Genomic DNA, 27,074 nt, shown 5'->3' on the forward strand with positions numbered 1-27,074 from the left:
CACAAGTGAAGTAACCTTTATTTAATAATATTAACATGATTGCAGTGACGTGATACAGTACTTATTCAAGGCAGAAAAAAAGACAACTGCTTAAAAGTAGTTACTGAGATAAACACAGCATATGCTTTTTGTTTTAAGTACCTTTAGAGCGAAGACATTTAAGTGATACTGAAATATAGATTATGCTTATACAGTAGCTATCTCAATTCAGAAGTCACGCCAAGGCCATTTGTGGTGACAGCTGCTCCATAGTCTCTGTTTGAAGTGTGAGTGTTGTAACAGGCTACTGAGCATGGTTTTCCTAATAAGGGACATAGTCAAGCATCAGAACTGTTTTGCCCAAGCTGTATACTACACATTTTCAAATCAAATACAGTAGAATTGTACAAAACATTCCATTAGACCAATGGCATGTTACAGCTTTAGTCCAGGCACTTGCTTGTAGATAGCATTCATAAGAGAGAGAAACAATGTTATGGTCAAGAACTGGTACATTAATGATAACCAGGCACTTACATTACATATAGCTGAAAATATCACAGTACACATTCTATAACTCTGAAATGCAATGCTTTCTCAGTGATGATGAAAAAAAATCCCTATTACAAGTCTTAGTCAGTAGCAAACAAAATGAGTTATTTTGGTTGATTATTCTGAGTCAGCAATAGACAATCATAATCAGCCGTGTAAACTGTCTGGTCGTTACTGATCAACTGGGATTGCCATCTACATTATAAGTGCACATGGTGGAGTTAAAGACTAGCAGGAGTAATAGTAAGCAGAGGCTAGATTCAAACAAGCTTCCTTTGGCTGTTTTGACTTTGTACATGCGATCTGCCTCCGACTCTCTGCAATGTTGTAATGGGTGGGTTTATGAGTCAAGTCTGATGATGAGACAGACCTACAGCAAGGAGAGGTAACACAAGCACTTCTCCCCTAACTGGAGCGTGAAGACAGGCTCCTCATTTGCGGGATTCAACAGGGGGCTCGTTGGGAGGTGGGATCTTCACGTCAGATGGCTCCATGCCCCAGATCTCCCGGGCATACTCGCTGATGGTTCGGTCGCTGGAGAACTTGCCGGAACCAGCTATGTTTCGGATCACTGTTCTTGTCCACTCTTTAGGGTTCTGAAATTAAAACAATTGGGAAGCTCACAATCAAAATCTTCTTGTTTTGTACACAGACAATTGTAGGTGTAAATAAGTGTAACATATGCGGTAATTCAACCACAGGGGGATCTGGTAATAGAAGCAGCTAATGGGGTGCTGGGGTTTGCTGTAAATTGTTGCACACTTTGTGACAACCCAATCAACCATAGAGCACAACAGGAGCCCCAGCTGTCAATGAGACTAAATACATGAGATGGTAACCCAACACCAGGACTGGGCTGCTGACAGGTAGATGTGACATGCTGACTGCCCTGACCTCCCAATGGTAGAGAGACAGATGGCTTTGTAGTGTGTGGTGGTATGAAGGTAGACAGAGCCATATCCGACAGCATCCCCTGGTGGACTTAATAAAACTGTCAAAGTAAGGGCCAGACCTCATCACAAGCTCAAATAGACAGAAGTGTACAAGAACTGTTCTTAAAACTTGCTTTCTGAAATGTTTTCATAGTATGAAATCCATTACACATAGCCCACCTTGTATAGCTCATTGACTCTATCTTGGCAAGTGATGTAGGCCTCATAGTCAGCAAACACTTTGAACCTGAGGTGAGGAAGCGAGGCAGAGTGACAAATTAGTTCTTAGGCTTTTAAACGTAGAGATATCACATCTATTTCAGATAATAAAACAGTGATCAAGTACCCTATGGCAGGGATCATCAACTAGATTCAGCCACGGGCCAATTTTTTTCTTGAGCGCATGGTCAGTAGGCCGGAACATAATTACAAATTGAACGCAAGAAGCCCAAACAGATATAATATTTGACTAAAACAATACATTTCAAACCTTGCTTACATTTGTATACGATCACATACATCTCTCTATTATGTGTGGGAGTACTTTGGAACAGATTTACACAATTAAAATCACTTGGAGTGAATTTTCTGGTGTTTTTACAGTCTTTTTATGTCCAACAATTAATAGATGTTTTGCTCAGAAAACTTGGGGGGACCAAATAAAATCACCCACTGGCCAAATTCGGCGCACCAGTGGGGAACCCTGCCCTATGGGCTAACAGCAGCAGCAGGGTCAGTTCATCCTTGCATTCTGAAGAGCTGACAATATGCTAATAACACTGATATGTTAACAACACTGCTGTTATTCTGCTTACCTGTCGTGGTTCATCAGCATGTTCACCACATCCTTGAAGAGCTCATGCTCTTTGGGACTGAAGTAGCCAGTTTGGATCTGATCAATCACCTGCCTCAGCTCTGGTAGACGCTCGTAGTACTCCCTGGCGTTGTACCTGGGCAGATACATTGTTTGAAGGTTGCAAGGTTATCCATATGATGGCTAACATTGCAGGGTAAATATTTGCCATGCGATCTTGACTGTTAAAATGACAGTTCACCAAAATTACATATTGGTTTTTGGTACCAACAACGATTTGTCATTTAGTAATTTGGTTGAAATATTCCTATAAAATGAACAGGGAAATGTCTACTTTCCAGTTTGTAAGAGAGCACGTTTGCCGTTCCTCTGCGTCTCTTATTTCTAAGACTATGACAAGTCCCATTCATTCTGACACACCAATCCAGTCAGCTCTTTCTCACCCTGTTTGGTCCATGGCATCCACATCCTCCACCCTCATGCCAAAGATGAAGAGGTTCTCCTCTCCGGCCTCCTCAGCCATCTCTACGTTGGCTCCGTCCATGGTGCCAATGGTGAGCGCTCCGTTCAGCATGAACTTCATGTTGCCAGTGCCAGAGGCCTCTGTTCCCGCTGTGGAGATCTGCTCTGATAAGTCAGCTGCAGGGATCACTGGAACATACAGCAGGGAGAGGGAGGGGCTTAACAACAAACATACTAGGTATATCCTACCCAGTAACATATAGACATACTGTAGAACAACATTAAAACCTTTTGACGTTAATACAACTGATATTATATGGGAACTTTCCACAGTCCAAACCATAGCTCCATACAAACAGGATTCGGGTTCCATTCTCAGTAGCCTCTCTTTCCTTCATTGATAGCGGACAGGACTGGATAGGATTGAACCCTATTCCTCACACCAATCTAGTCCTTTCATATTGATTGTCATAAAGGAGAGGACATGAGGAAAGGAAGCCATCCTCTCACCTTTCTCTGCTAGGGAGACCCTGTAGTTCTCGAGGTAGATGACCTTTAACCTGTCCCCCACCACCGGGTTGTTGTTGACCACCTGGCCCACCGCCGTAATCAGCTTGATGATCATTTTGGCCATGTGGTAGCCAGGTGCAGCCTGGGTAGAGAGGACAGCGGCAACAGTTGGATATTGAAAAAACAATATCTGATGTCTGAATGACTAACTCATCTTACATCGAATAAAGTATCACTTACAAACAAATCAACAGACCAGTTATAACATTTTATCTTCATAATCAAAATACTATTTCCATGGTGACTGATTGTGTCATATACCTCAGATGTCTAACTACATACCTTTCCTCCAATTATCACAGTCCTGGGAACAAAGTGTTTAGAGGGGTCCTTTTTAATCCCTGTAAATAAATAGTTTTTAGTTACTTTTCCTTCATTATTATAATTTACTCCATTTCCCTCAGCTCAGTTCACTGTTCCACAGCCAGAGGGCAGTGTACACCTACTACTGGGATCTCTATCCAAATAGCCCAGAACCAAATGACAGTGTCACGAGAGATTACTATCCAAACAGCAATGTGCTTTCATTGCCACCATGATGTTCTAATGAACATAGATTTTTGTCCAATGATTTACTCAATAGAAGTTGGCTGAATTAAATGTCAATATTTAAATGGCTTTAAATCATTAGGGATTTTAAAACACTGAGCACCTTGGGTTGCTGAACATGCCGGCTGTGCAACCAGTCTCCACTGTGCAGTTGTTTGAAGTATGAGATTTCTGTTGGCACCCATATTATGAGGTGTGGAGGAGCTCTTACGGTTGTAGAAGGTGATGATGTGGAGGACGTTGAGCAGTTGTCTCTTGTACTCATGGATTCTCTTCACATGGATGTCAAAGATGGACTCAGGGTTGATCTTCACCTCATACTCCTTCTCCAGGTAGGCTGCAAACTTCTGCTTGTTCTCCTGTAATAACACACAGAGAGGGATTTAAAGGTGGAGAAATACTTAGAGGGTTTTCCCAAGTCTGGAGACATGATACCAGATTGTATCAACTCTACATTATTCTGTTTTTGGGAAAAATAAATAAAGGGTTGAGATGTTAAGAATGTGGAACTGAATGAGCAGCTACCTGTTTTACATTGGCGATGTCACGAATGAAAGCATCTTCATCAATGAAGTCCAGTAGTTTCCTCAGCTGGAAGAGGTCCATCAAGAAATCGTCTCCAATTTTCTACAATGAAAACAAAAAGCATGAAATAGTTACCATAGTCATATACAGTGTGCAGAGACTTTTGTGGTCTTGAAAAAGGACATACTGACCAGTGTCAACACAACAAAGGGTTGTAATGAGTTAATTGGGTGTGCAGGACTACTAACCCACAATTAGGTTAATTCCCCAGCAGGTAGCACCATAAGGAAAGACACTCAGAGGTACTCTGTACTCTAGCTCTGTCAAATCTGTTACCTCAGTGATGAGGTCTGCCAGGCCTGGGTTACACAGCAGCAGCCAGCGGCGAGGAGTGATACCATTGGTCTTGTTCTGGAACTTCTCCGGCTCCACCTCATAGAAGTCCTTGAAACTGAGGACGGAGAGGCATACAACAAGTGAATATATCAGGCACACAACAAGTTCAGTGTTGCACAGTCAGTGGATGTCTTTCTGATAGACATTTTTACATTTTAGTCATTTAGCAGACGCTCTTATCCAGAGCGACTTACAGTTAAGTGAGTGCATACATAATTTTTTTATTTTTCATACTGGCCCCCCGTGGGAAACGAACCCACAACCCTGGCGTTGCAAACGCCATGCTCTATCAACTGAGCTACATCCCTGCCGGCCATTCCCTCCCCTACCCTGGACGACGCTGGGCCAATTGTGCGCCGCCCCATGGGTCTCCCGGTCGCGGCCGGCTACAACAGAGCCTGGATTCGAACCAGAATCTCTAGTGGCACAGCTAGCACTCGGGAGTGCAATGTTGCAGACTGGAATGTCAACATAGCTGGAAAGCTAATAAAACAATTATCCAGGTTTGCCTGTAAATTGTTTCATGCAAAGCAGCCACCATCACCACCTATTTTGGTTAGACTTATTTAATAATCAAACGTGAATTCAGATGCAACACTAACACAGTGTTCTTGACGATTTCGGAGTGGATCCGGGCGACCCCGTTGACAGCGTGGGAGCCCACCACACACAAGTGGGCCATGTTGATCCTCTTGGGGTCTCCCTCCTCGATCAGGGACATCCTCCTCAGACGGTCATTGTCCCCTGGGAACATGGCAGCGATCCTCTGAGAGGGCACAGAGAATCAACTCATAAGTGTGCATTCACAAAGTCAAGTGCACATACATATAGTCCAAACTTGCATTTGTGTGCTGGTTACTACTAGAAAGGTCAAGTTACACTGATCTCAATCCTTGAGGGCATAGAAAAAGAGCCACACACTCAATACATTCTGGATAAGCTTGTTTGAGCTCCCAGTATCAAAAACATGTTCCAAGTCGAGATTAATTATAACATCTCCCATTTCAGAGCAGCAGAATTCAGCCGCCTTGTCCCGAGACAGCGAGTGGACATGGAGAGCTTACTTGGAGGTGGAGGTGGTTGATTTCATAGATGATCTGCAGGTGGCGAGGCAGCAGCTTCTCAAACAGGTTGACGGGCCAGCGCTCCAGGGCCTCAGGCAGAACAGTGTGGTTGGTGTAGGCACAGGTCTGACATGTCACCTCCCAAGCCTGGAACAAACAGGGGACGGAGTAAGGAGAGAAGAGAAAAGGCACAGGCATCACAGGTCAACAATGTCTTTATACAATAGAAGTGCATCAGAATCACAGTTAATAACCACCATTTTTGTTGTTGATTTGACAGGATAAATAACTGTAATAATGTACATATACAGGTACGATGGGAATTGATTGTACTGTAGAATATAACAGATGTCATTTATATCAATCAATGTGATTTCTAGCCAACTGTATTATTTCTTCAAGTAGAAGGAAGTTTTCCCTGAGGAGGGAAGCATTGCCCAATACCCAGGCTCCACCCAAGCTCAACACACTGGATCAGTTACCACTTTCTTTTTTTTTCTCCCTTCTTTTTTTTTTGGGCAGTAGATCAGCTTTAATATTGCAGATAGATTGTATCTTCCATCAATGTAATTCTCTGCATCACTTCCAATCCCCCATATGTTTTTTTCCTCGCAAATAAATATAATATAATATAATATATATATACATACATACATACATACATACATACATACACACACACATACATATATATACATATAAATACATACAGTTGAAGTCAGAAGTTTACATACACCTTAGCCAAATACATTTAAACTCAGTTTTTCACAATTCCTGACATTTAATCCTAGTAAAAAATCCCTGTCTTAGGTCAGTTAGGATCACCACTTTATTTTAAGAATGTGAAATGTCAGAATAATAGTAGAGAGAATGATTTATTTCCAGCTTTTATTTATTTCATCACATTCCCAGTGGTCAGAAGTTTACATACACTCAATTAGTATTTGGTAGCATTGCCTTTACATTGTTTAACTTGGGTCAAACGTTTCGGGTAGCCTTCCACAAGCTTCCCACAATAAGTTGGGTAAATTTTGGCCCATTCCTCCTGACAGAGCTGGTGTAACTGAGTCAGGTTTGTAGGCCTCCTTGCTCGCACACGCTTTTCCGTTCTGCCCACACATTTTCTATAGGATTGAGGTCAGGGCTTTGTGATGGCCACTCCAATACCTTGACTTTGTTGTCCTTAAGACATTTTGCCACAACTTTGGAAGTATGCTTGGGGTCATTGTCCATTTGGAAGACCCATTTGCGACCAAGCTTTAACTTCCTGACTGATGTCTTGAGATGTTGCTTCAATATATCCACATCATTTTCCTTCCTCATGATGCCATCTATTTTGTGAAGTGCACCAGTCCCTCCTGCAGCAAAGCACCCCACAGCATGATGCTGCCACCCTCGTGCTTCACGGTTGGGATGGTGTTCTTTGGCTTGCAAGTCACCCCCTTTTCCTCCAAACATAACGATGGTCATTATGACCAAACAGTTATATTTTTGTTTCATCAGACCAGAGGACATTTCTCCTAAAAGAACGATCTTTGTCCCCATGTGCAGTTGCAAACCGTAGTCTGGCTTTTTTATGGCGGTTTTGGAGCAGTGGCTTCTTCCTTGCTGAGCGGCCTTTCAGGTTATGTCGATATAAACTCAGCAAAAAAAAGGAAACGTCCTCTCACTGTCAACTGCGTTTATTTTCAGCAAACTTAACATGTGTAAATATTTGTACGAACATAACAAGATTCAACAACTGAGACATAAACTGAACAAGTTCCACAGACATGTGACTAACAGAAATTGAATAATGTGTCCCTGAACAAAGGGGGGGGGGGGGGTCAAAATCAAAAGTATCTGGTGTGGACACCAGCTGCATTAAGTACTGCAGTGCATCTCCTCCTCATGGACTGCACCAGATTTGCCAGTTCTTGCTGTGAGATGTTACCCCACTTTTCCACCAAGGCACCTGCAAGTTCCCAGACATTTCTGGGGGGAATGGCCCTAGCCCTCACCCTCCAATCCAACAGGTCCCAGATGTGCTCAATGGGTTGAGATCCGGGCTCTTCGCTGGCCATGGCAGAACACTGACATTCCTGTCTTGCAGGAAATCACGCACAGAACAAGCAGTATGGCTGGTGGCATTGTCATGCTGGAGGGTCATGTCAGGATAAGTCTCCCGAGTGGCGCAGTGGTCTAAGGCACTGCATCGCAGTGCTAGCTGTGTCACTAGAGATCCTGGTTCGAATCCAGGCTCTGTCATAGCCGGCCGCGACCGGGAGACCCATGGGGTGGCGCACAATTGGCCCAGCGTTGTCCAGGGTAGGGGAGGGAAAGGCCGGCAGGGATGTAGCTCAGTTGGTAGAGCATGGCGTTTGCAACGCCAGGGTTGTGGGTTCGATTCCCACGGGGGGTATGAAAAAATAATAATGTAAGTCGCTCTGGATAAGAGCGTCTGCTAAATGACTAAAATGTAAATGTAATGAGCCTGCAGAAAGGGTACCACATGAGGGAGGAGGATGTCTTCCCTGTAATGCACAGCGTTGAGATTGCTTGCAATGACAACCAGCTCAGTCCGATGATGCTGTGACACACCGCCCCAGACCATGACGGACCCTCCACTTCCAAATCGATCCCGCTCCAGAGTACAGGCCTCGGTGTAACGCTCATTCCTTCGATGATAAACGCAAATCCGACCATCACCCCTGGTGAGACAAAACCGCGACTCGTCAGTGAAGAGCACTTTTTGCCAGTCCTGTCTGGTCCAGCGACGGTGGGTTTGTGCCCATAGGCGACCTTGTTGCCGGTGATGTCTGGTGAGGACCTGCCTTACAACAGGCCTACAAGCCCTCAGTCCAGCCTCTCTCAGCCTATTGCGGACAGTCTGAGCACTGATGGAGGGATTGTGCGTTCCTGGTGTAACTCGGGCAGTTGTTGTTGCCATCCTGTACCTGTCCCGCAGGTGTGATGTTCAGATGTACCAATCCTGTGCAGGTGGTTACACGTGGTCTGCCACTGCGAAGATGATCAGCTGTCCGTCCTGTCTCCCTGTAGCGCTGTCTCACAGTACGGACATTGCAATTTATTGCCCTGGCCACATCTGCAGTCCTCATGCCTCCTTGCAGCATGCCTAAGGCACGTTCACGCAGATGAGCAGGGACCCTGGGCATCTTTCTTTTGGTGTTTTTCAGAGTCAGTAGAAAGGCCTCTTTAGTGTCCTAAGTTTTCATAACTGTGACCTTACTTGCCTACCATCTGTAAGCTGTTAGTGTCTTAATGACCGTTCCACAGGTGCATGTTCATTCATTGTTTATGGTTAATTGAACAAGCATGGGAAACAGTGTTTAAACCCTTTACAATGAAGATCTGTGAAGTTATTTTGATTTTTACGAATTATCTTTGAAAGACATGGTCATGAAAAAGGGACGTTTCTTTTTTTGCTGAGATTAGGACTCGTTTTACTTTGGATATAGATAGTTTTGTACCTGTTTCCTCCAGCATCTTCATAAGGTCCTTTGCTGTTGTTCTGGGATTGATTTGCACTTTTTGCACCAAAGTATGTTAATCTCTAGGAGACAGAACGCGTCTCCTTCCTGAGCGGTATGACGGCTGCGTGGTCCCATGGTGTTTATACTTGCGTACTATTGTTTGTACAGATGAACGTGGTACCTTCAGGCGTTTGGAAATTGCTCCCAAGGATGAACCAGACTTGTGGAGGTCTACAATTGTTTTTCTGAGGTCTTGGCTGATTTCTTTAGATTTTCCCATGATGTCAAGCAAAGAGGCACTGAGTTTGAAGGTAGGCCTTGAAATACATCCACAGGTACACCTCAAATTGACTCAAATGATGTCAATTAGCATATCAGAAGATTCTAAAGCCATGACATCATTTTCAGGAATTGTCCAAGCTGTTTAAAGGCACAGTCAACTTAGTGTATGTAAACTTCTGACCCACTGGAATTGTGATACAGTGAATTATAAGTGAAATAATCTGTCTGTAAACAATTGTTGGAAAAATGACTTGTGTCATGCACAAAGTAGATGTCCTAACCGACTTGCCAAAACTATAGTTTGTTAACAAGAAATTTGTGGAGTGGTTGAAAAACGAGTTTTAATGACCTAAGTGTATGTAAACTTCCGGCTTCAACTGTACATACACACACACACCTATATATAAATACATATGCATACATATATATATACACATATGCTTTTTAAAAATATATTTCCCTTTATTACTTTCCAACCCCACCACCCCTTCCCTAATTGGAGTAAACTAGTGAACAACAACGCTTAGGCCTCTACTTCCAGCTTATACATACTATATACATTTTATGGACACAGTCAATTTTACAATAATTCTATTTTGTTTGTTTTTACTCCTGAACTTCCTCTACCCTCAACCTCTCCGATCATTTTCATGATGTCCATCCGGTTTGCTTCTATATGCCATATCTTTCTAACTGTGCTCTTTCAAAAAAGCTCTCAACCTATAACCTATATACTTATTATGGACACAGTATGCTTTACATTAGTTATCTTGTTGTTATTAGTTGTTGTTATTAGTTGTTTTTAGTCCCATCCTTCAGCTCCATTCAACACCTCCCATCTATCTCTTAACACCATCCATATTGGATATCAGTTACCACTTCACGATGACTTGGCAAAGCAACCCTCCTCAAACAATGCTGCCCCATAACAGCTCTGGTTTCCAGATCAACCAGAGTTCATACTGGGACACAGTCCCACACCTACACAGTCCTACCATCTACACAGTCCTACCATCTACACAGTCCTACCATCTACACAGTCCTACCATCTACACAGTCCTACCATCTACACAGTCCTACCATCTACACAGTCCTACCATCTACACAGTCCTACCATCTACACAGCACTCACTAGTTACAGTTTGTCTGACTGTCATAGTGAGTGCCAGGCCTGGGATAGGGTTGAACATTTTCCCAGTATTTTCCAAATGTTCCATCCCGAGAATAAAATCACTTTTCTCCCGGGTAACCCGGTATTTCCCGCCAAAACTGGAAATGTCATTCAAAAGCATATAAATATGCCTATGTCTGCATTTGATTAGAGCTTTGATCAAAAATTCTGAGCCTGATGACCCCTACATTAAATACATTTTATGAGCCCTACATTAAAAATACATTTAAAAATCCCAAGCCCCAAAAAAGCCCAAATGATTGTGCCGTTATCCAATACATATATGATATATAGGCTACTGCGCATTACGCACAACAGAAAAACAGAAAAGCCCATAGATGTAGCTAGCTATATGCTCTCTTGGGTAAATAAACAGTGGTGTGTATTCATGGGTGCCAAGGGAAGCCAGGCTCCCCCCAAACATTTACCAAGAAATAACAAATAAAATAATTTATCTTTCATCTCTCTGTGTTTCATAATTTTCCTTTGATTCGCAAGAGGCTGAATGCATCTCAGCGAATCCAAGCGAACTAAACAGCACCTCTGTCTCTGTATGTGTAGGCATCTATCTGATGCGGTCTGGTCCAAACGACTATGACATTGTTGCTGCCCATAGCATTGAATGCAAATGCAAGGAAAGCCAGCAAGCATTTGGCCTTCCTTGATTAAAAAAAACTATACAATAATATCCAATCAGCGTTGAGCTAAACTGAATGAGCTCAACTGTGAATGGTCCTGGCGCACCAAAAAATTGTATTTAGGGAAGCCAGTTTGGATTTGGCGTCACTCCTATCAAATCGCATTGAGAGCATACGTCATTGACAGAAACAACTTGAATTGTTGCATCTCGTTGAGTTGTTGTCCTCCAGTGGCTAGCTAGCTAGCTAAAATTGCCCCTTTCCTAAATTAGCTATGGATGAAGATAGGGATTTGGACTTGTGGTTTTACTTAATTCTCTGTATTGGCCAATGATTATAACAGTGATTCTGATCCAACCATTAATTCATATATTGTGCCTCTGGCCTGAGAGGATGGAAGTTCTATATGTAGAAGGCTAACGTTAACTAGCTAGTGTTGCCCATGACAGGAAGTTAGACTAGCAAGCAAGCATTTTAGCCAGATAGCCTAGGACAACAGAAAATAAAAGCATGTACTGTATGACAGTGTGATAGACCGTTTCGTCAACATAAAAGAGAGGAGGGTGGCATTGGCGTTTCTCTACAAGTAGGGCGAGTCAACATATTTTTTCTACTTGCACGAACGTGCACACACATACTCACACAGAGATCAGAACCATGGATAGCCACATTATATTTAGCTTACGTTGATTGGACTAAATTGTTTTTGGTATCTTTTAGTTGTCACTGTATCACAGAGATTGCTCTCCGGTTTTGTGATGAAACAAAGGTGTGGTTGAATTTATCTTGCCACTGTGTCTTCTTATTGTCTCGGCCTTTAGGCCTATATATCACGGTCGCAAGGCATATGAACTAACAGGTTATAGAGCAAGCAACGCAATTATCACAACAAATAGGTTGTAATATGGCTTTTTCTTTCTGGCTTCCCCAGTGATTTTACCCACGCACCGCTACTGTAAATAAATAAAACAAGCTCCTCTATTACTGTACTGTATTGTATTATATAATATTATATGACTGGAATTACGCACCTCGTTCAAACCATGATAAAGCTGCGAGAACGTGCGATTCTGGTGCAGCACATGCGGCCTACAAAGTTACAAGTATAGGCTAGTGAATCTGATTTTAATTTTGAAACATAATAGGGCCTATTTGTATAATTAGTAGGCTGATGCATATATACCTTCCATAATATTTCCCCTAATGTTATTAGCCTACCTCCTCTTTCTCTCTCTATTATTGCTTCATTCCTTCCTAGCTTTCAACAGTTAAATGAAATAAGTTTCGTTGTCCTTATCTTCATCATTCGAATGACATCCTTGAGTACTATAAGTCTAGAATTAGATGCAGAAGGCTTTTACTTCTCTTCAATAAGATTGAATGGTTATGGGTCTGAAAAAATGACTGCTATAGCCTACCGCCATCCCACATTCTCTATGAATAGTCTATCGGTATAAGAAATGCAACAAAAAAATATCCAGCAAGCTATTCTAGTTTAGCTTTTCCTGCATGGGACTCCAAGAGCTAAGGATCGTTTGTTAAGGAGAGAGGCCAGCGGTGCACAGGTGCGTGCGTATTGTGAAAGAGAAAGAGGCTGTAAGTTAGAAGCTTATTATGCATAACCCATCATTAATTAGCTAAATATAAGGCTAATACTGCATTGAATGTATTACCTGAAACAGACAGGCTAGGACATATATATATATATATATATATATATATATATATATATATATATATATATATATATATATATATATATATATATATATATATATATATATACACATACATACATACATACATACATACATACATACACACACACATCTCAATCTTGAACAGGATTATCTATTTTGGATGCAATTTGAATGGAATTGATGGAGAGAGATAAAAACTGCTCACGCATGCTCTAATTTAATGCAACAATATTCGAGTGATAGGCTGTTTTAAAACTCTGCAGCTGCAATTAAAAACAATATATATCTTTAAAATAAATTTAAAAAATGACCCCCTGAAAGCCAGATGGAGATGTGTAAATTAGACGTGCATTCGGTCCTTATATTACAGTAGCATAGGCTATGCTGCAGCAAATGTAGGCCTCCCTGTCACAAGAAAAACATGATGAGATGATAGGTCTACATGCATTTTGAACTGCAATCCATACTGAGATGGGCTGTCAACATGAGCGTTGATGATTGATCATGCAGAGAGAAGACCGCAGAGGCAAGATTAAGACATATAGTTTAACAGTTCCATTTTACGTCATGCTGTTGATATAAATAATTTATTATAATTTACTGGTTTCTCGCAGTTATTTATCCCGGGTAAAGAGAGTGGTTTTGGGCGGTAAATCTCGGTAACTGGGTTCCCGCCATTCAACCCTAGCCTGGGAGAATACTATACCTTGTCCCAGTCCAACTTCTCCACATCCACTAGGATCCTCATCAGCTCAGGGATGGCCAAGGCAGGGTGGGTGTCATTCAGCTGGATGGCCACCTACCAGTGGATGGAGAGAGGAGAGAGTGTGTCAGTCATGGCCATGGTTTAGTGGTTGTACTAAATTGTAAAATGCATAATATTAAAGGTTGTTGTGTATGGGATTTGAGGAACAGCAATAAGGTTGGGTTTTTGAAAGAAACCAATTGACTGCTCACATTGGATATAGTGAAATACAGTACCTTCTCTGGGAAGGTCTCGAAGGAGGTCCTGACGGGGTCTCTGCAGCCAAACTTGGAGGACTTGAAGCGGCGGATGATGTCCTGCAGTGTGGCAGCCACCACAAAATACTCCTGCTTCAGACGTAGCTCCTTGCCCTCGAAGAACTGAACACACACATACACTTTAGAATTATAACACTGAGTCTATTCTCAAAGCAATCACTCAAGGGCAAGTTGGCCCCATGTAGTGAATACCTAGCATCAGTTTAGCGTCAGACAATTTATCAAAGTTTATTGATCGCGTACACAGATTTGCAGATGTTATCGCAGGTGCAGTGAAATGCTTATAAATAAATCGTACATACAATGCATTCGGAAAGTATTCAGACTCCTTCACGTTTTCCAAATTTTGTTACGTTACAGCCTTATTCTAAAATTGATAAAATTGTTTTTTTCCCCCTCATAAATCTACACACAATACCCCATAATGACAAACCAAAAACAGGTTTTTAGACATTTTTGCAAATGTATTAAAAATAAAGAACTGAAATATCACATTTACATAAGACCCTTTACTAAGTACTTTGTTGAAGCACCTTTGGCAGCGATTACAGCCTTGAGTCTTCTTGGGACACCTGAATTTGGGGAGTTTCTCCCATTCTTCTCTGCAGATCCTCTTAAGCTCTGTCAGGTTGGATGGGGAGCGTCGCTGCACAGCTATTTTCAGGTCTCTCCAAAGATGTTCGATCGGTTTCAAGTCTGGGCTCTGGCTGGGCCACTCAAGGAGATTCAGAGACTTGTCAATCCTGCGTTGTCTTGGCTGTGTGCTTAGGGTCGTTGTCCTGTTGGATGGTGAACCTTCGCCCCAGTCCGATGTAATGAGCACTCTGGAGCAGGTTTTCATCATGGATCTCTCTGTACTTTGCTCTGTTCATCTTTCCCTCGATCCTGACTAGTCTCCCCTGTCCCTGCCGCTGAAAAACATCCCCACAGGATGATGCTGCCACCACCATGCTTCACCGTAGGGATGGTATTGGCCCGGTGATGAGCGGTGGCTGGTTTCCTCCAGACGTGACGCTTGGCATTCAGGCCAAAGAGTTCAATCTTGGTTTCATCAGACCAGAGAATCTTGTTTCTCATGGTCTGAGAGTCCTTTAGGTGCCTTTTGGCTAACTCCAAGTGGGCTGTCATGTGCCTTTTACTGAGGAGTGGCTTTCGTCTGGCCACTCTACCATAAAGGCCTGATTGGTGGAGTGCTGCAGAGATGTTTGTCCTTCTACAAGGTTCTCCCATCTCCAGAGGGGGTACTCTGGAGCTCTGTCAGAGTGACCATCGGGTTCTTGGTCACCACCCTGACCAAGGCCCTTCTCCCCCGATTGCTCAGTGTGACCGGGCGGCCAGCTCTAGGAAGAGTCTTGGTGGTTCCAAACGTCTTCCATTTAAGAATGATGGAAGACACTGGGTTCTTGGGGACCTTCAATGCTGCAGAAATGTTTTGGTACCCTTCCCCAGATCTGTGCCTCAACACGATCCTGTCTCGGAGCTCTACGAACAATTCCTTCTACCTCATGGCTTGGTTTTTGCTCTGACATGCACTGTCAACTGTGGGACCTTATACAGACAGATGTGTGCCTTTCCAAATCATGTCCAATCTATTTCATTTACCACAGGTGGACTACAATCAAGTTGTAGAAATATGTCAAGAATGATCAATGGAAACAGGATACACCAGAGCTCAATTTCAAGTCTCATATCAAAAAGTCTGAATACTTAAATAAGGTATTTCTGTTTTGTATTTTTTAGAAATGTGCAAACATTTCTAACAACCTGTTTTCGCTTTGTCATTATGGGGTATTGTGTGTAGATTGATGAGTAAAAAAATAATTTCATAAATTTTAGAATAAGGCTGTAATGTAACAAAATGTGGAAAAAGTGAAAAGGTCTGAATACTTTCCAAATGCAATGTATCACACTCCCATGTCAGATTCAGCAGGAGTATGTATGAATGGCGCAGGTGGATCCAACTTTTACCAAATGCTGCTTTTATTTATTCAGGAACAAACTGGGGCAGGCATAGACCTCTGCTCCATCAATACTAACTATACGACACACATCTACATGCATCTTGAGTAATACCATTCTCAGTACATGTTGAGCAACCTTGCGGTTTCCTCATCCTAACTTGAACAGCTGACGTGCTTCATGTTACACATTGGAGTCTGCAGCACTGAGGAGATTGTGCTGAATGCTGTACTAAGGTTAAGGCACACCACCAGAGCAACACATCCCTGATGACCTTATTAGGTCATGACTGGAGAGAACGCCCCCATGTGGCCTAGTGAATATCTTTCTCACACACACTATTGCTGGTCATTTCCACTTTGAGCACTTGCAGAATGTTCTCTCTACTCCATAAGGGTTACATACAGCGCATTCGGAAAGCATTCACACCCCTTGACTTTTTCCACATTTTGTTACATTACAGCCTTATTCTAAAATGTATTAAATAAAATGTTTTCCTCATCAATCTAAACACAATAACCCATAACGACAAAGCGAAAACAGGTTTTTCTAAATGTTTGCAACTGTATTTAAAATAAAAAACATAAATACCTTATTTACATAAGTATTCAGACCCTTTGCTATGAGACTCGAAATTGAGCTCAGGTGCATCCTGTTTCCATTGATCATCCTTGAGATGTTTCTACAACTTGATTGGAGTCCACCTGTCGTAAATTCAGTTGATTGGACATGATTTGGAAAGGCACACACCTGTCTATATAATGTCCCACAGCTGACAGTGCATGTCAGAGCAAAAACCAAGCCATGAGGTCGAAGGGATTGTCCATAGAGCTCCGAGACAGGATTGTGTCGAGGCAAAGATCTGGGGAAGGGTACCGAAATATTTCTGCAGCATTGAAGGTTCCCAAGAACACAGTGGCCTCCATCATTCTTAAATGGAAGAAGTTTGGAACCACCAAGACTCTTCCTAGAGCTGGCCACCTGGCCAAACTGAGCAATCGGAGGAGAAGGGCCTTGGTCAGGGAGGTGACCAAGAACCCGATGGTCACTCTGACAGAGCTCCAGAGTACCTCCTCTGGAGATGGGAGAACCTTCCAGAAGGACAACCATCTCTGCATCACTCCACCAATCAGGCCTTTATGGTAGAGTGGCCAGACGGAAGCCACTCCTCAGTAAAAGTCACATGACAGCCCACTTGGAGTTAGCCAAAAGGCACCTAAAGGACTCTCAGACCATGAGAAACAAGATTCTCTGGTCTGATGAAACCAAGAAACAAAGTCTCTGAATATCGTTGAGTGGCCCAGCCAGAGCCCAGACTTGAAACCGATCGAACATCTCTGGAGAGACCTGAAAATAGCTGTGCAGCGACGCTCCCCATCCAACCTGACAGAGCTTGAGAGGGTCTGCAGAGAAAAATGGAGAAACTCCCCAAATACAGGTGTGTCAAGCTTGTAGCATCATACCCAAGACGAATCAAGGCTGTAGTCACTGCCAAAAGGTACTGAGTAAAGGGTCTGAATACTTATGCAAATGTGATTTTTCAGTATTGTTTTGGCAAACATTTATAGAAACCAGATTTTGCGTAGTCATTATGGGGTATTGTGTAGATTGATTCGAAGGAAAATAACAATTTAATCAATTTTAGCATACGGCTGTAACGTAACAAAATGTGGAAAAGGTCAAGTGGTCTGAACACTTTCCGAATGCACTGTAGATACTCACATTGTCGTTGGGATAGAGGACTCGTGAGATGTTCTCAGCCAGGTTGCGGTCCAACACAGCTTCAATGTAGTCACCAACATTGACTGCACGAGAGAGAGGGGAACATTTCGATTATACAGTATTTTGATTATACATCAGCAATCTGTCGAGGACGAGGATGATCTCTTCTACACAGGCTTTAGGTAGCTTGATTGTTGTGGGTATTGCTGTGGCTGAGTAGTATAGGTACACATTATAAACAGTATCCAGGATGTAAACCACACTTTGAAACTGACCCTAAAGCAATTGAGTAGTGGTTGAATTTTTTTTTAATCTGATGCTTAATTCAGACTGACATCTAAGTGGTCACTAGAGAGGCGACTTACGTTTGTCCCTTGCTGTAACCACTCATCGATTACATGAACCCAGTGACCCTGTTGTTTCTCATGGCTTCACATGCTTGCATGGTAAACATTAAATCAACCAAACCTGCCTCTCAGGCTCATCTAAATACAGCTTGGAAGACCACACACCTCAGTAGGAGAATGGCACCCCGTCTTAGTATTATGTAATGTCACAGCATTTGAAATGGGATCCAGTGTTGAATTTATTTAGTCTGAGCGTGGCCAACTTCATTACGTATTTTCTGCACAACAGTAGAGAGTTCCTGGAAATCGTCAGCATAGAAAGCGTCCTAAGCTCCATGTCCTAAGAGGGTTGTATCCATGGGTAACGTTGGCAGGCTGCCCTCTCCCCTCCCCACCAATGGGGCAATGGCATTGTGTTGGTACAGGGGACAACACTTTGTATTCCAAACAGCTACTTTTTCTAAGGTGAACCAACTCCCCCATTGCCACTCTTTGCATAAATACCCATTAATTTTGGCCTGACTGGACTTGACCTCAGCTCATTTTAGTGTAATTTCCCTGGCTCTCTGTCCACTTGCCATATAGGAGGAGAAACCAAGCGGCCAGAACAAGAGAAGAACTACAACTGGTTGAAGAATAAGGCCCAAACAGCTAACTCTTGCAGGCCAGATGGCTTTGTAAGTAATAACAAATATTATACAAAGACAAATCTGGATGTATTTTCCGTAAATAGATCCTTAGAAACTCAAAAAATGTCTATCTGTGCAAAACTGTACTCACTGTTCAAGGCTGGGCTGAGGGTTTGTGGGAGCTTGAGGGGCGTAGGAGAGGTCAAGGTCTACATACCACAGTTCTCTAGAGATGAATTAGCTCCCATAGACAGCAATATAACTGCCATTATCAATTGTGACTAGTGTGTTCTTAAAACAGGCCTAGCAGGGTGTCTTTTAGGCACCGGAGTGTATCAGCTACAGTTGGATTATAGTTTCTGAGTAGTGTTACCACCCTCTATTGACAACTAAAACAGGCTATATATATATATATATATATATATATATATATATATATATATATATATATATCTTAACAGCTAAACAGATCTATGATAAAAATGGGCATGGAGACGTACATTCCTGCAGGTTGAAGTCAATGGGTGCCTTAGCAGACCACAGCCTCATGGTGTTAACTGTGTTGTTCTTGAATCCAGGCACAGGAGTGTCATAAGGCATGGCCAGGACAACCTAGGGAACAAAAAATAAAGTATTAGGAGAAAGGAGATGGGAAGCAGAGAATTAGAAGAGAAATGCTGATCGATTCAAATGCTTGTCTGTGAACACATGGTGTATGTGTTCTTGCTTGTGCGTGCATGTGTACGTGTCTGGTGAACAGACTCACCTGGGTGTCCACCCACTTTACTCCTTCTGCTGTGTGTTCCACTCGGCCATAGAAATGCACAGGGAGCATGTACTCTGGACGAGCCTTCTCCCACGGGTTCCCATACCGCAGCCAATCATCAGCCTCCTCCACCTGAGAAGGAAAAAATCTGTATGGACGCATTATTACAATAACCTCTAAATGTGACCAAGAATGCCATGCTCCATTACCTGCCAGCCATTGGAGATCTTCTGGTTAAAGATGCCAAACTCATAGCGGATGCCATAGCCATAGGCTGCCAGGCCTAGAGAGGCCATGGAGTCCAGGAAACAAGCTGAAATGGAGGAATGTGTGAAGGTCAATTTCTTATGGTATGCTCTAATTACATTTGTCTGCATTGGGTGGATGTTTGAGTTTACACAGATCATGTTAGAATGTCTGAGTGTCACAAGGCATTTGTGACAAAGAGTGTTTGATGCCTTACCTGCAAGGCGGCCCAGTCCCCCGTTCCCCAACCCAGCATCCTCCTCTATCTCCTCCAGCTCCTCTATGTCCAAGCCCAGCTGGTCAACAGAGAGAACTCATTAGAAACATCTCCTATACAGCCCCAAGCATACATCAGCATCAGGTGCAAATAGAGTTTGACATGAACTTGAGTAACCCTTGTCTGTATTGTAGAAACTAAAAGCACAAGGAGTCCTAATATAAGCCTACTATTTTAAGGTTTGAATTTAAGCAATACAGACACAGCAGTGTGTGAGAGGGAGCGTGTGTTTTATCTTTTTAATCATACACTTGTAACATGATGTTCCTGGTAGATTGTGTTCTGGTGAAGAACAATGAGGAAATAAAACAAATATAGGTCTGCATTTCTCTACGTTTTCTCTGCTGAGTGAGAACGGACTGCTGTTGACTCTCTCAATCTAGGCCTACTCGTCTACGCAACGTGGCCAACAGACCTCACTCATGCAGGCTGTGATGATGCCTTCTCTTTCATACTGCGATTTTATCTTAACTTAGTGCAAAGAAAAGGGTGCACTGTCCAATTCTGAACAAGAAGATTGTTAAAAGCTACAGATACTGTACCTTCGGTCTAAATCCCATGTTGCTTTTGAGGAGACCATATAGGCTAGTTCTAGAGATAAGAGGCTGCTGAAGATCATTAGTGGAAATGATAAGATATTAGACTGAGAAACTATATTTACATTTTACATTTACATTTATGTCATTTAGCAGACGCTCTTATCCAGAGCGACTTACAAATTGGTGCATTCACTTTATAGCCAGTGGGATAACCACTTCACAATATGTTTTTTTATTATTATTTTTTTTTGGGGGGGGGGGGGGGGGTAGAAGGATTACTTTATCCTATCCCAGGTATTCCTTAAAGAGGTGGGGTTTCAAGTGTCTCCGGAAGGTGGTGAGTGACTCCGATGTCCTGCCGTCGTGAGGGAGCTTGTTCCACCATTGGGGTGCCAGAGCAGCGAACAGTTTTGACTGGGCTGAGCGGGAACTGTGCTTCCACAGAGGTAGGGGGACCAGCAGGCCAGAGGTGGATGAACGCAATGCCCTCATTTGGGTGTAGGGACTGATCAGAGACTGAAGGTACGGAGGTGCCGTTCCCCTCACAGCTCCGTAGGCAAGCACCATGGTCTTGTAGCAGATGCGAGCTTCAACTGGAAGCCAGTGGAGTGTGCGGAGGAGTGGGGTGACGTGAGAATGCATGGTAGCATGGTGCATGGTAGCCTCTGCCTCAGTATCTGTGAGTTAGAGCTGTCAACAATGAGTATGACGGCTCTCCTCTCTATCGCCCAAGAGGCTCCGATTCAAACTCCCATTAGACAGCTCTGCGAGCGTTATAATGTCAAAATGTTAGTTACTCACCAAATATGGAGTTTTGCTGAGCAACTATATTAATTTACTCCCGTTACGGCCGGTATGTACTTCCAAAAAAGGTCTAAATAAAAATGTACAAGCAAAAGAAAAAAATCCTCTTCGGCACTTCCAATGTATTGAGCTGTTGTAGACTTCCGAGCTGTGTGTGGCAGTAATGAGTGATTTACATTGGAAGTGCCGAATGGGCATTTTTTTGGTTGCTTGTACATTTACATTTTAGTCATTTAGTTGCTTGTACATTTCTATTTAGACCTATTTTGGAAGTACATACTGGCCATAACAGGGGTAAATGAAGATAGTTGCTCAGCAAAAATCCATATTTGGTGAATAACTAACACATTTCTGACATTATAACGCTTGCAGAGCTGTGTAATGGGAGTTTGAATCGGCGCTTCCAAGGCTTTAGAGAAGAGACAGGTCATACTCATCGTTGACATCTCTAACGTTCAGATACTGGGGCAGGTAGCCTCCTGTAAACAGTCTGCCTGTACTGATAGTCTCCAAAACATCACTAGCAAGGGCACCTTCATCATGAGAAATAAGGTTACAGCTACTAGCATTAAAGACATGCTCCGGAACTTTGGCGACTACTAAGTATTTTTGAAACCTCCCACTTTGGGCTGGATGTGTCAATGTGTAGTTCATACATGCATAATATATGAGCAGAATTACTGTCTTACTTCAAATTTAAATAGCCACGAAATCCCTAGTTGAAAAGCAACAGTTTTTCTGGAAGTAGTGCTGCATCATTTCCCCCAAATGTCCCCCCACGTAGGCCAGCCCTCTAGCAGTTCGAGTTCTAGCCAATGAGCTTCAGCCCCTCGACATTTGAGTGACAGCTAGCAAAATGCACACACAGCAGAGCAAGAGCGCGCATTGATGTGGTGCACATATCTGCACGTGACGTAGTACACCATTTTCAGGGAACACTTTTCGGCTCTAGAGCACTACTTTGAGAACTACTGGCTAAAAAGTATTTAAAAAATACAGGAGAATCTCTTTAAATCCCCATTGAAAGCTAACACAAAGGGAGACCTTATAAAAACATGTATTGGATGAATGGTAATATGGCCCCCCCTCCCAGTCAGAACAGAGTGAGCTTCAGTGCTGGAGCTGGACTGTGACACTGGTGATGAAAGCATTGTACCTGGGAGAGACACTAATAAGCCCACCACACAAACCAAGCAGACAAAGTCAGGTCTGATTCTGGACTAGGGCTGGATACGTGGGGAGTTTGAGGCCCACATCTTCATCCTGATTGTATGGCAGGAGGTACAGGTTTAAAAAATGACACTGGTGTATTGTTTTACCTGGTAGATGGCTTCATCGCAGGCATTCTGCAGGCCCAGGTTGATCATGGTGTTCTGAAGGGTCCGGCCCATGTAAAACTCCAATGATAGATAGTGGATCCTCTGAAGATGACATAGATGGGTTTCAGAATTTCAGAGATATATAGACAGCCAAGGAAACTGTTTGGAAAAAAATATACTGTAGGCACAATGACACTGAAACAAAACTGTAGCAAAACTGATTTGTGACCTGTCATTCAGTGGTGCTACTCAACTTGAGATCATTGGAAGCTGAAGAATCTGTGCTAAAGACTTGAGCAAAGTTGGGTTAACATGACATCATAAATCACCAGCACACAGTACTGCAGACACTCTGCTCAGCACTCTGTCACTTGTAACCTAATGCATCTCACAATATTTACCGCTCCGACTATTCCCCCTCAGTCCTTCACCACCACCCTCACCACCCCGCAGAGAAGAAGAAATACCATCAGGTCATTGGCACTGTTCAGAATCAGAACCACTGCAAAGTTATGCCAAGGCATGTGTCAGCTTGATGTTGCCAGAGCAGGAGGAAGACGAAGAGAAAAAAGTCATTAACTCTGATTAAGGACCGTTTAGTTTAGTTCCACACAATGAATGGAATGAGGATATACTGTATGCAAGAATTTAGCTCTGAACGTTAAGAGATTGAAAAGCCAACAGGTATTTTCTGTTACTCATTCAAAGCCATCACCCTGCCCTTAAGGTCTGGAATTGGTCATTGTCTCACGTCACGTGCATTGGTAGAATCCTTTGGTAGAGCGGACATTACATTATGCTGCTGGGATCTTTAGGTTTGGCTGGAGCCCAGTGCTTTGTCCCCACTGCAGCTGCTCTTTTACTGATTGAGCAATCAATGCAGTGCACTCTGAATTCAGATCATTCCCTTTCCAAGTAAAAATGAATACTGCTGCAGACCATGTTTAGCCTGTTGAAAAGTGAATGTAGAGAATAATTTTCTGGCCCATTACTCTGTGATGCCTGTTACACAATATCTGGCAGGTTTCCAGCATGTTCATGCACAGACATGTGTAAAATGGGTATGACCACAATAAAACATGGACAACCTCTAGCTACATTTATAAAAATATTCATAAACAACTAAACTGAAAAAAGAAGACAAACCAAATGCTGTCTGGCCCATGGCTCTTTCACTATTGCCAGACAAAATTTAGATACTGATTTAAAAAAAACACTTCCTCTGTAGTCTTGTTTTAATGATCCAGGATACTGTACAGAATATTGGAGTACGTAGGCTATTGGTATCCCATTCAAATAGACGGTAAATGTTTTTAAACATTATACAGTCTATTCACAAAGCTGTCTGCTGCCTGAGGGGATCAAATCAAATGTGATGTCACATGCTTCGCAAACAACAGGTGTAGACTAACAGTGAAATGCTTACTTACTTCCCAACAATGCAGAGAGAAAAAAAGTGAAATAATAGAAAAACAATAACATGAGGAATAAATACACAATGAGTAAAGATAACTAGGCTATATTTCACCGACGCTCCAATGCTCTGTCTAAACGCAAATATGCCTCGCACGTGATACAGTTTCTGCAACATTTGGAATTTAACTTTCTTATAAGCAATAAATAATTGTTCAAATACAAAATATACACTTTTACTGTACGCTGTTTAGGAAAGTTGCACCCGGCTGTATTTTGAGAAACACAGGACATGTGGAATGGAATGGTCCAATGGAAATGCCAGCGCAATGTGTTGCTTCGCACAGTAAGTGTATATTTTGTATTTGAAATATTATTTATCGCTATGAAAGTTAGGTTCCCAAAACCGTATCGCAAGTGAGGCGTATTTGCGTTTAGACAGAGCATCGGGATTGTACTTCACAAGGGAGCCGGCTGTTATCAGTACCATCAGCTGAGAACCCAAGGGGGACCGGCTGTGAACTGGGTATACCCCACTTTGGTTCTTGAGACCTATGCTATTGGTAGCCTAATGCCCGAAAGTAGATAGTCACTGGTGTTAAATTACCACTCAGCCTGGTCTCATAGACTAGACGTAACATAGTAAATGTAAATCCGGGACACTCAAATTAGTAGGATTTGTTACGTTTGATATGGTTACATAAAACAGATGGTTACTTAAGTCAAAAACGAAATTAGGGTGGTTGGTCGGGGTGGATGGCTGCGAGTTCGAATCTCATCATGGATAACTTGAGCATTTTAGTCACTTTTCAACCACTTACTACTTTTTAGCTACTTTGCAACTACTTAGCATGTTAGCTAACCTTCCCCTTTAACCTAACTCCTAAACGTAACCTTAACCAGCTAGCTAATGTTAGCCACCATGCTAGAATTCGTAGCATATATTTTTCACAAATTTGTAACATATAATACGATTTGTAATTCGTAACATATACGAAATGGGAGATGGACATCCACAAATTAATACATACAATACGAAAAGTAACCTACACTAAATGGAGTGTCTCGGATTTACGTACAGAATAATACGAAATGCTCTGACACCAGGTTGCATCCACCACTAGGAAGCGGAAACAATTTGAACAAATGACAATTCTTTTTCATTCAGTCTATGGAAACATCTGTCATTTCGGTAAATTGGGTATCCTCTTCTACAGATACAGGCTATCTGGGAATAATCAAATAGAAACTTGCATGGAGAGCAGGCCAAGTCTACAAATAATCACCGATTTCAAATTGGACACATTGCATGTGCAACAAAGTAACAAGGAATCCTAATCCCATACATTTCCTGTATAATTTCAGGGAGATGCTTTCCCCTTTACCTTTGGATCTTTCTCATAATAATATTGCTGAGTGCGGATCCATCTCCCAACGAGGTGGTCCCTGACTGTGTGAGCCAGGGCGAAGTAGTAATCCCGAGGGGTGGCTACATTGCGATCTTTGACTAGAGTGAAGTGAAGATGCCTGTTGAAACTTTTCTTGATTTCTATGACATCGCCCAACCCTGCAATGCCACGCACGCTGATCTGTTTTCTCTTTTCATGGTCACTCAGTGGACTGCTCATAGCTTCAAATAAACGCTATCCGAATTTGTGCAAGATTTGAATTGATTAGAAGTTGAGTTCAGAAGATCCACGCCTGATAGACCTTGGTGGCATACAGTTGATTCCTGGAAGACAAGAGACATCCTCGAGACACACCCCTTAATTCTATCAGTTTGTATTGATGGGAGGGGAGTGTATTCGCACTTGTCTCTTATTGGTCAATCTGTGCGAAAAAATAATATATCTTGACGTCAGCTCTAGATCAAGTGTCGCGTCGATGGCTACGTCGTAATATTCTGTAATAGTATAATCACAGACAGAAGGGGAAAATTATAAATAATATTTGATATAATCTAGCTACTTACACTTGTTATGATCGTCATTTTATAGCTCAATGGTTATGGTACTGATTTATGGTATGTCGGGGCCATTTAGCTATAAAGTCGGGACCGATGGTCTGTTCACGTTTCGTTGTGGCTAGATCGAGTTTTACAGCGCCATCTAATGGTCACGTCGGGGACAATAGTTGTTGACGATTAGCTTTGTAGCTACACCTAACCACAGCGTTTCTAGACTTGTCTTGGGCCTGAACCTTTTCCCATTGGCAACGCGTCCATAAGGGTAGGGGAAGCTAAATGTTTTCCCGAAAGGAAATTAAATTAAATTGCCAAAATAATATAGCCTAATTAGCCTACTCCTGTCTATACAGAAATACATCAAATAATTATAAATAGGCTAGCCTACTAAAGCATGATTTGGCCACAGAGGATCATTAGCTTCTTTGAAAGAAAAATGGTGGATTGTTTTAAATTGCATTTCCTACAGTTGTAAAGAAAGGCAGCGCGCACTGCAAATACCAAATAGATGATTGTTGAGTTGCGACTGTCAGTGAAAAGTAGAGGGCCAGCCAGGCATATCGAAAATGTATATTGCTGTAAAGAGAAGACAATGAAACGACTCTAATATGTCTTTTAGTTGTACTTTTTTTTTTTACTTAATTGAGCGAACAACAGAATAGTCTATTGGCACCAGCAGGAGAGCATCCGCACATGCAATTCTACTACACTTTATATGACTGGAGATATTAACAGAATATTTTTTAATACGACTAATTACTGGGTAGACTACTCTGCTGACACTGACAAACAGATCAATAAAAACGACATTGTCCATAGGCCTATGAGAAGGAGAGAAACAAATAGATTATGACATCCATCTAAATGGGAGGAGGAAATTATTGTCCAAAAACAAACTTTTATGTGGCACTGACCCAACAATGATAAAGAGTGAATAGTCTCCTCCCATGAATAGACAAT

At 42.3% G+C, this 27,074-nt stretch overlaps 1 protein-coding gene across 1 annotated transcript; it reads right to left on the reverse strand.

The window, feature by feature from the left end:
• Positions 1-25,892, reverse strand: LOC311110649 (glycogen phosphorylase, brain form). The gene is made up of 20 exons (XM_084153190.1): positions 25,537-25,892; positions 22,739-22,840; positions 20,017-20,095; positions 19,763-19,866; positions 19,554-19,685; positions 19,288-19,399; positions 17,812-17,894; positions 14,089-14,232; positions 13,814-13,906; positions 5,844-5,990; positions 5,382-5,545; positions 4,720-4,834; positions 4,384-4,485; positions 4,070-4,217; positions 3,592-3,650; positions 3,250-3,391; positions 2,721-2,928; positions 2,279-2,413; positions 1,644-1,710; positions 1-1,127 (listed from the first exon to the last, which is right to left on the reverse strand). Exons 1-20 carry the CDS (start codon positions 25,777-25,779, stop codon positions 963-965), a joined length of 2,544 nt encoding a protein of 847 aa, XP_084009316.1. The 5' UTR covers positions 25,780-25,892; the 3' UTR covers positions 1-962.
• Positions 25,893-27,074: the final 1,182 nt, after the last annotated feature.

This window comes from Coregonus lavaretus, assembly GCF_964263955.1.
Source record: "Coregonus lavaretus genome assembly, chromosome: 36".
Classification (NCBI taxonomy): domain Eukaryota; kingdom Metazoa; phylum Chordata; class Actinopteri; order Salmoniformes; family Salmonidae; genus Coregonus; species Coregonus lavaretus.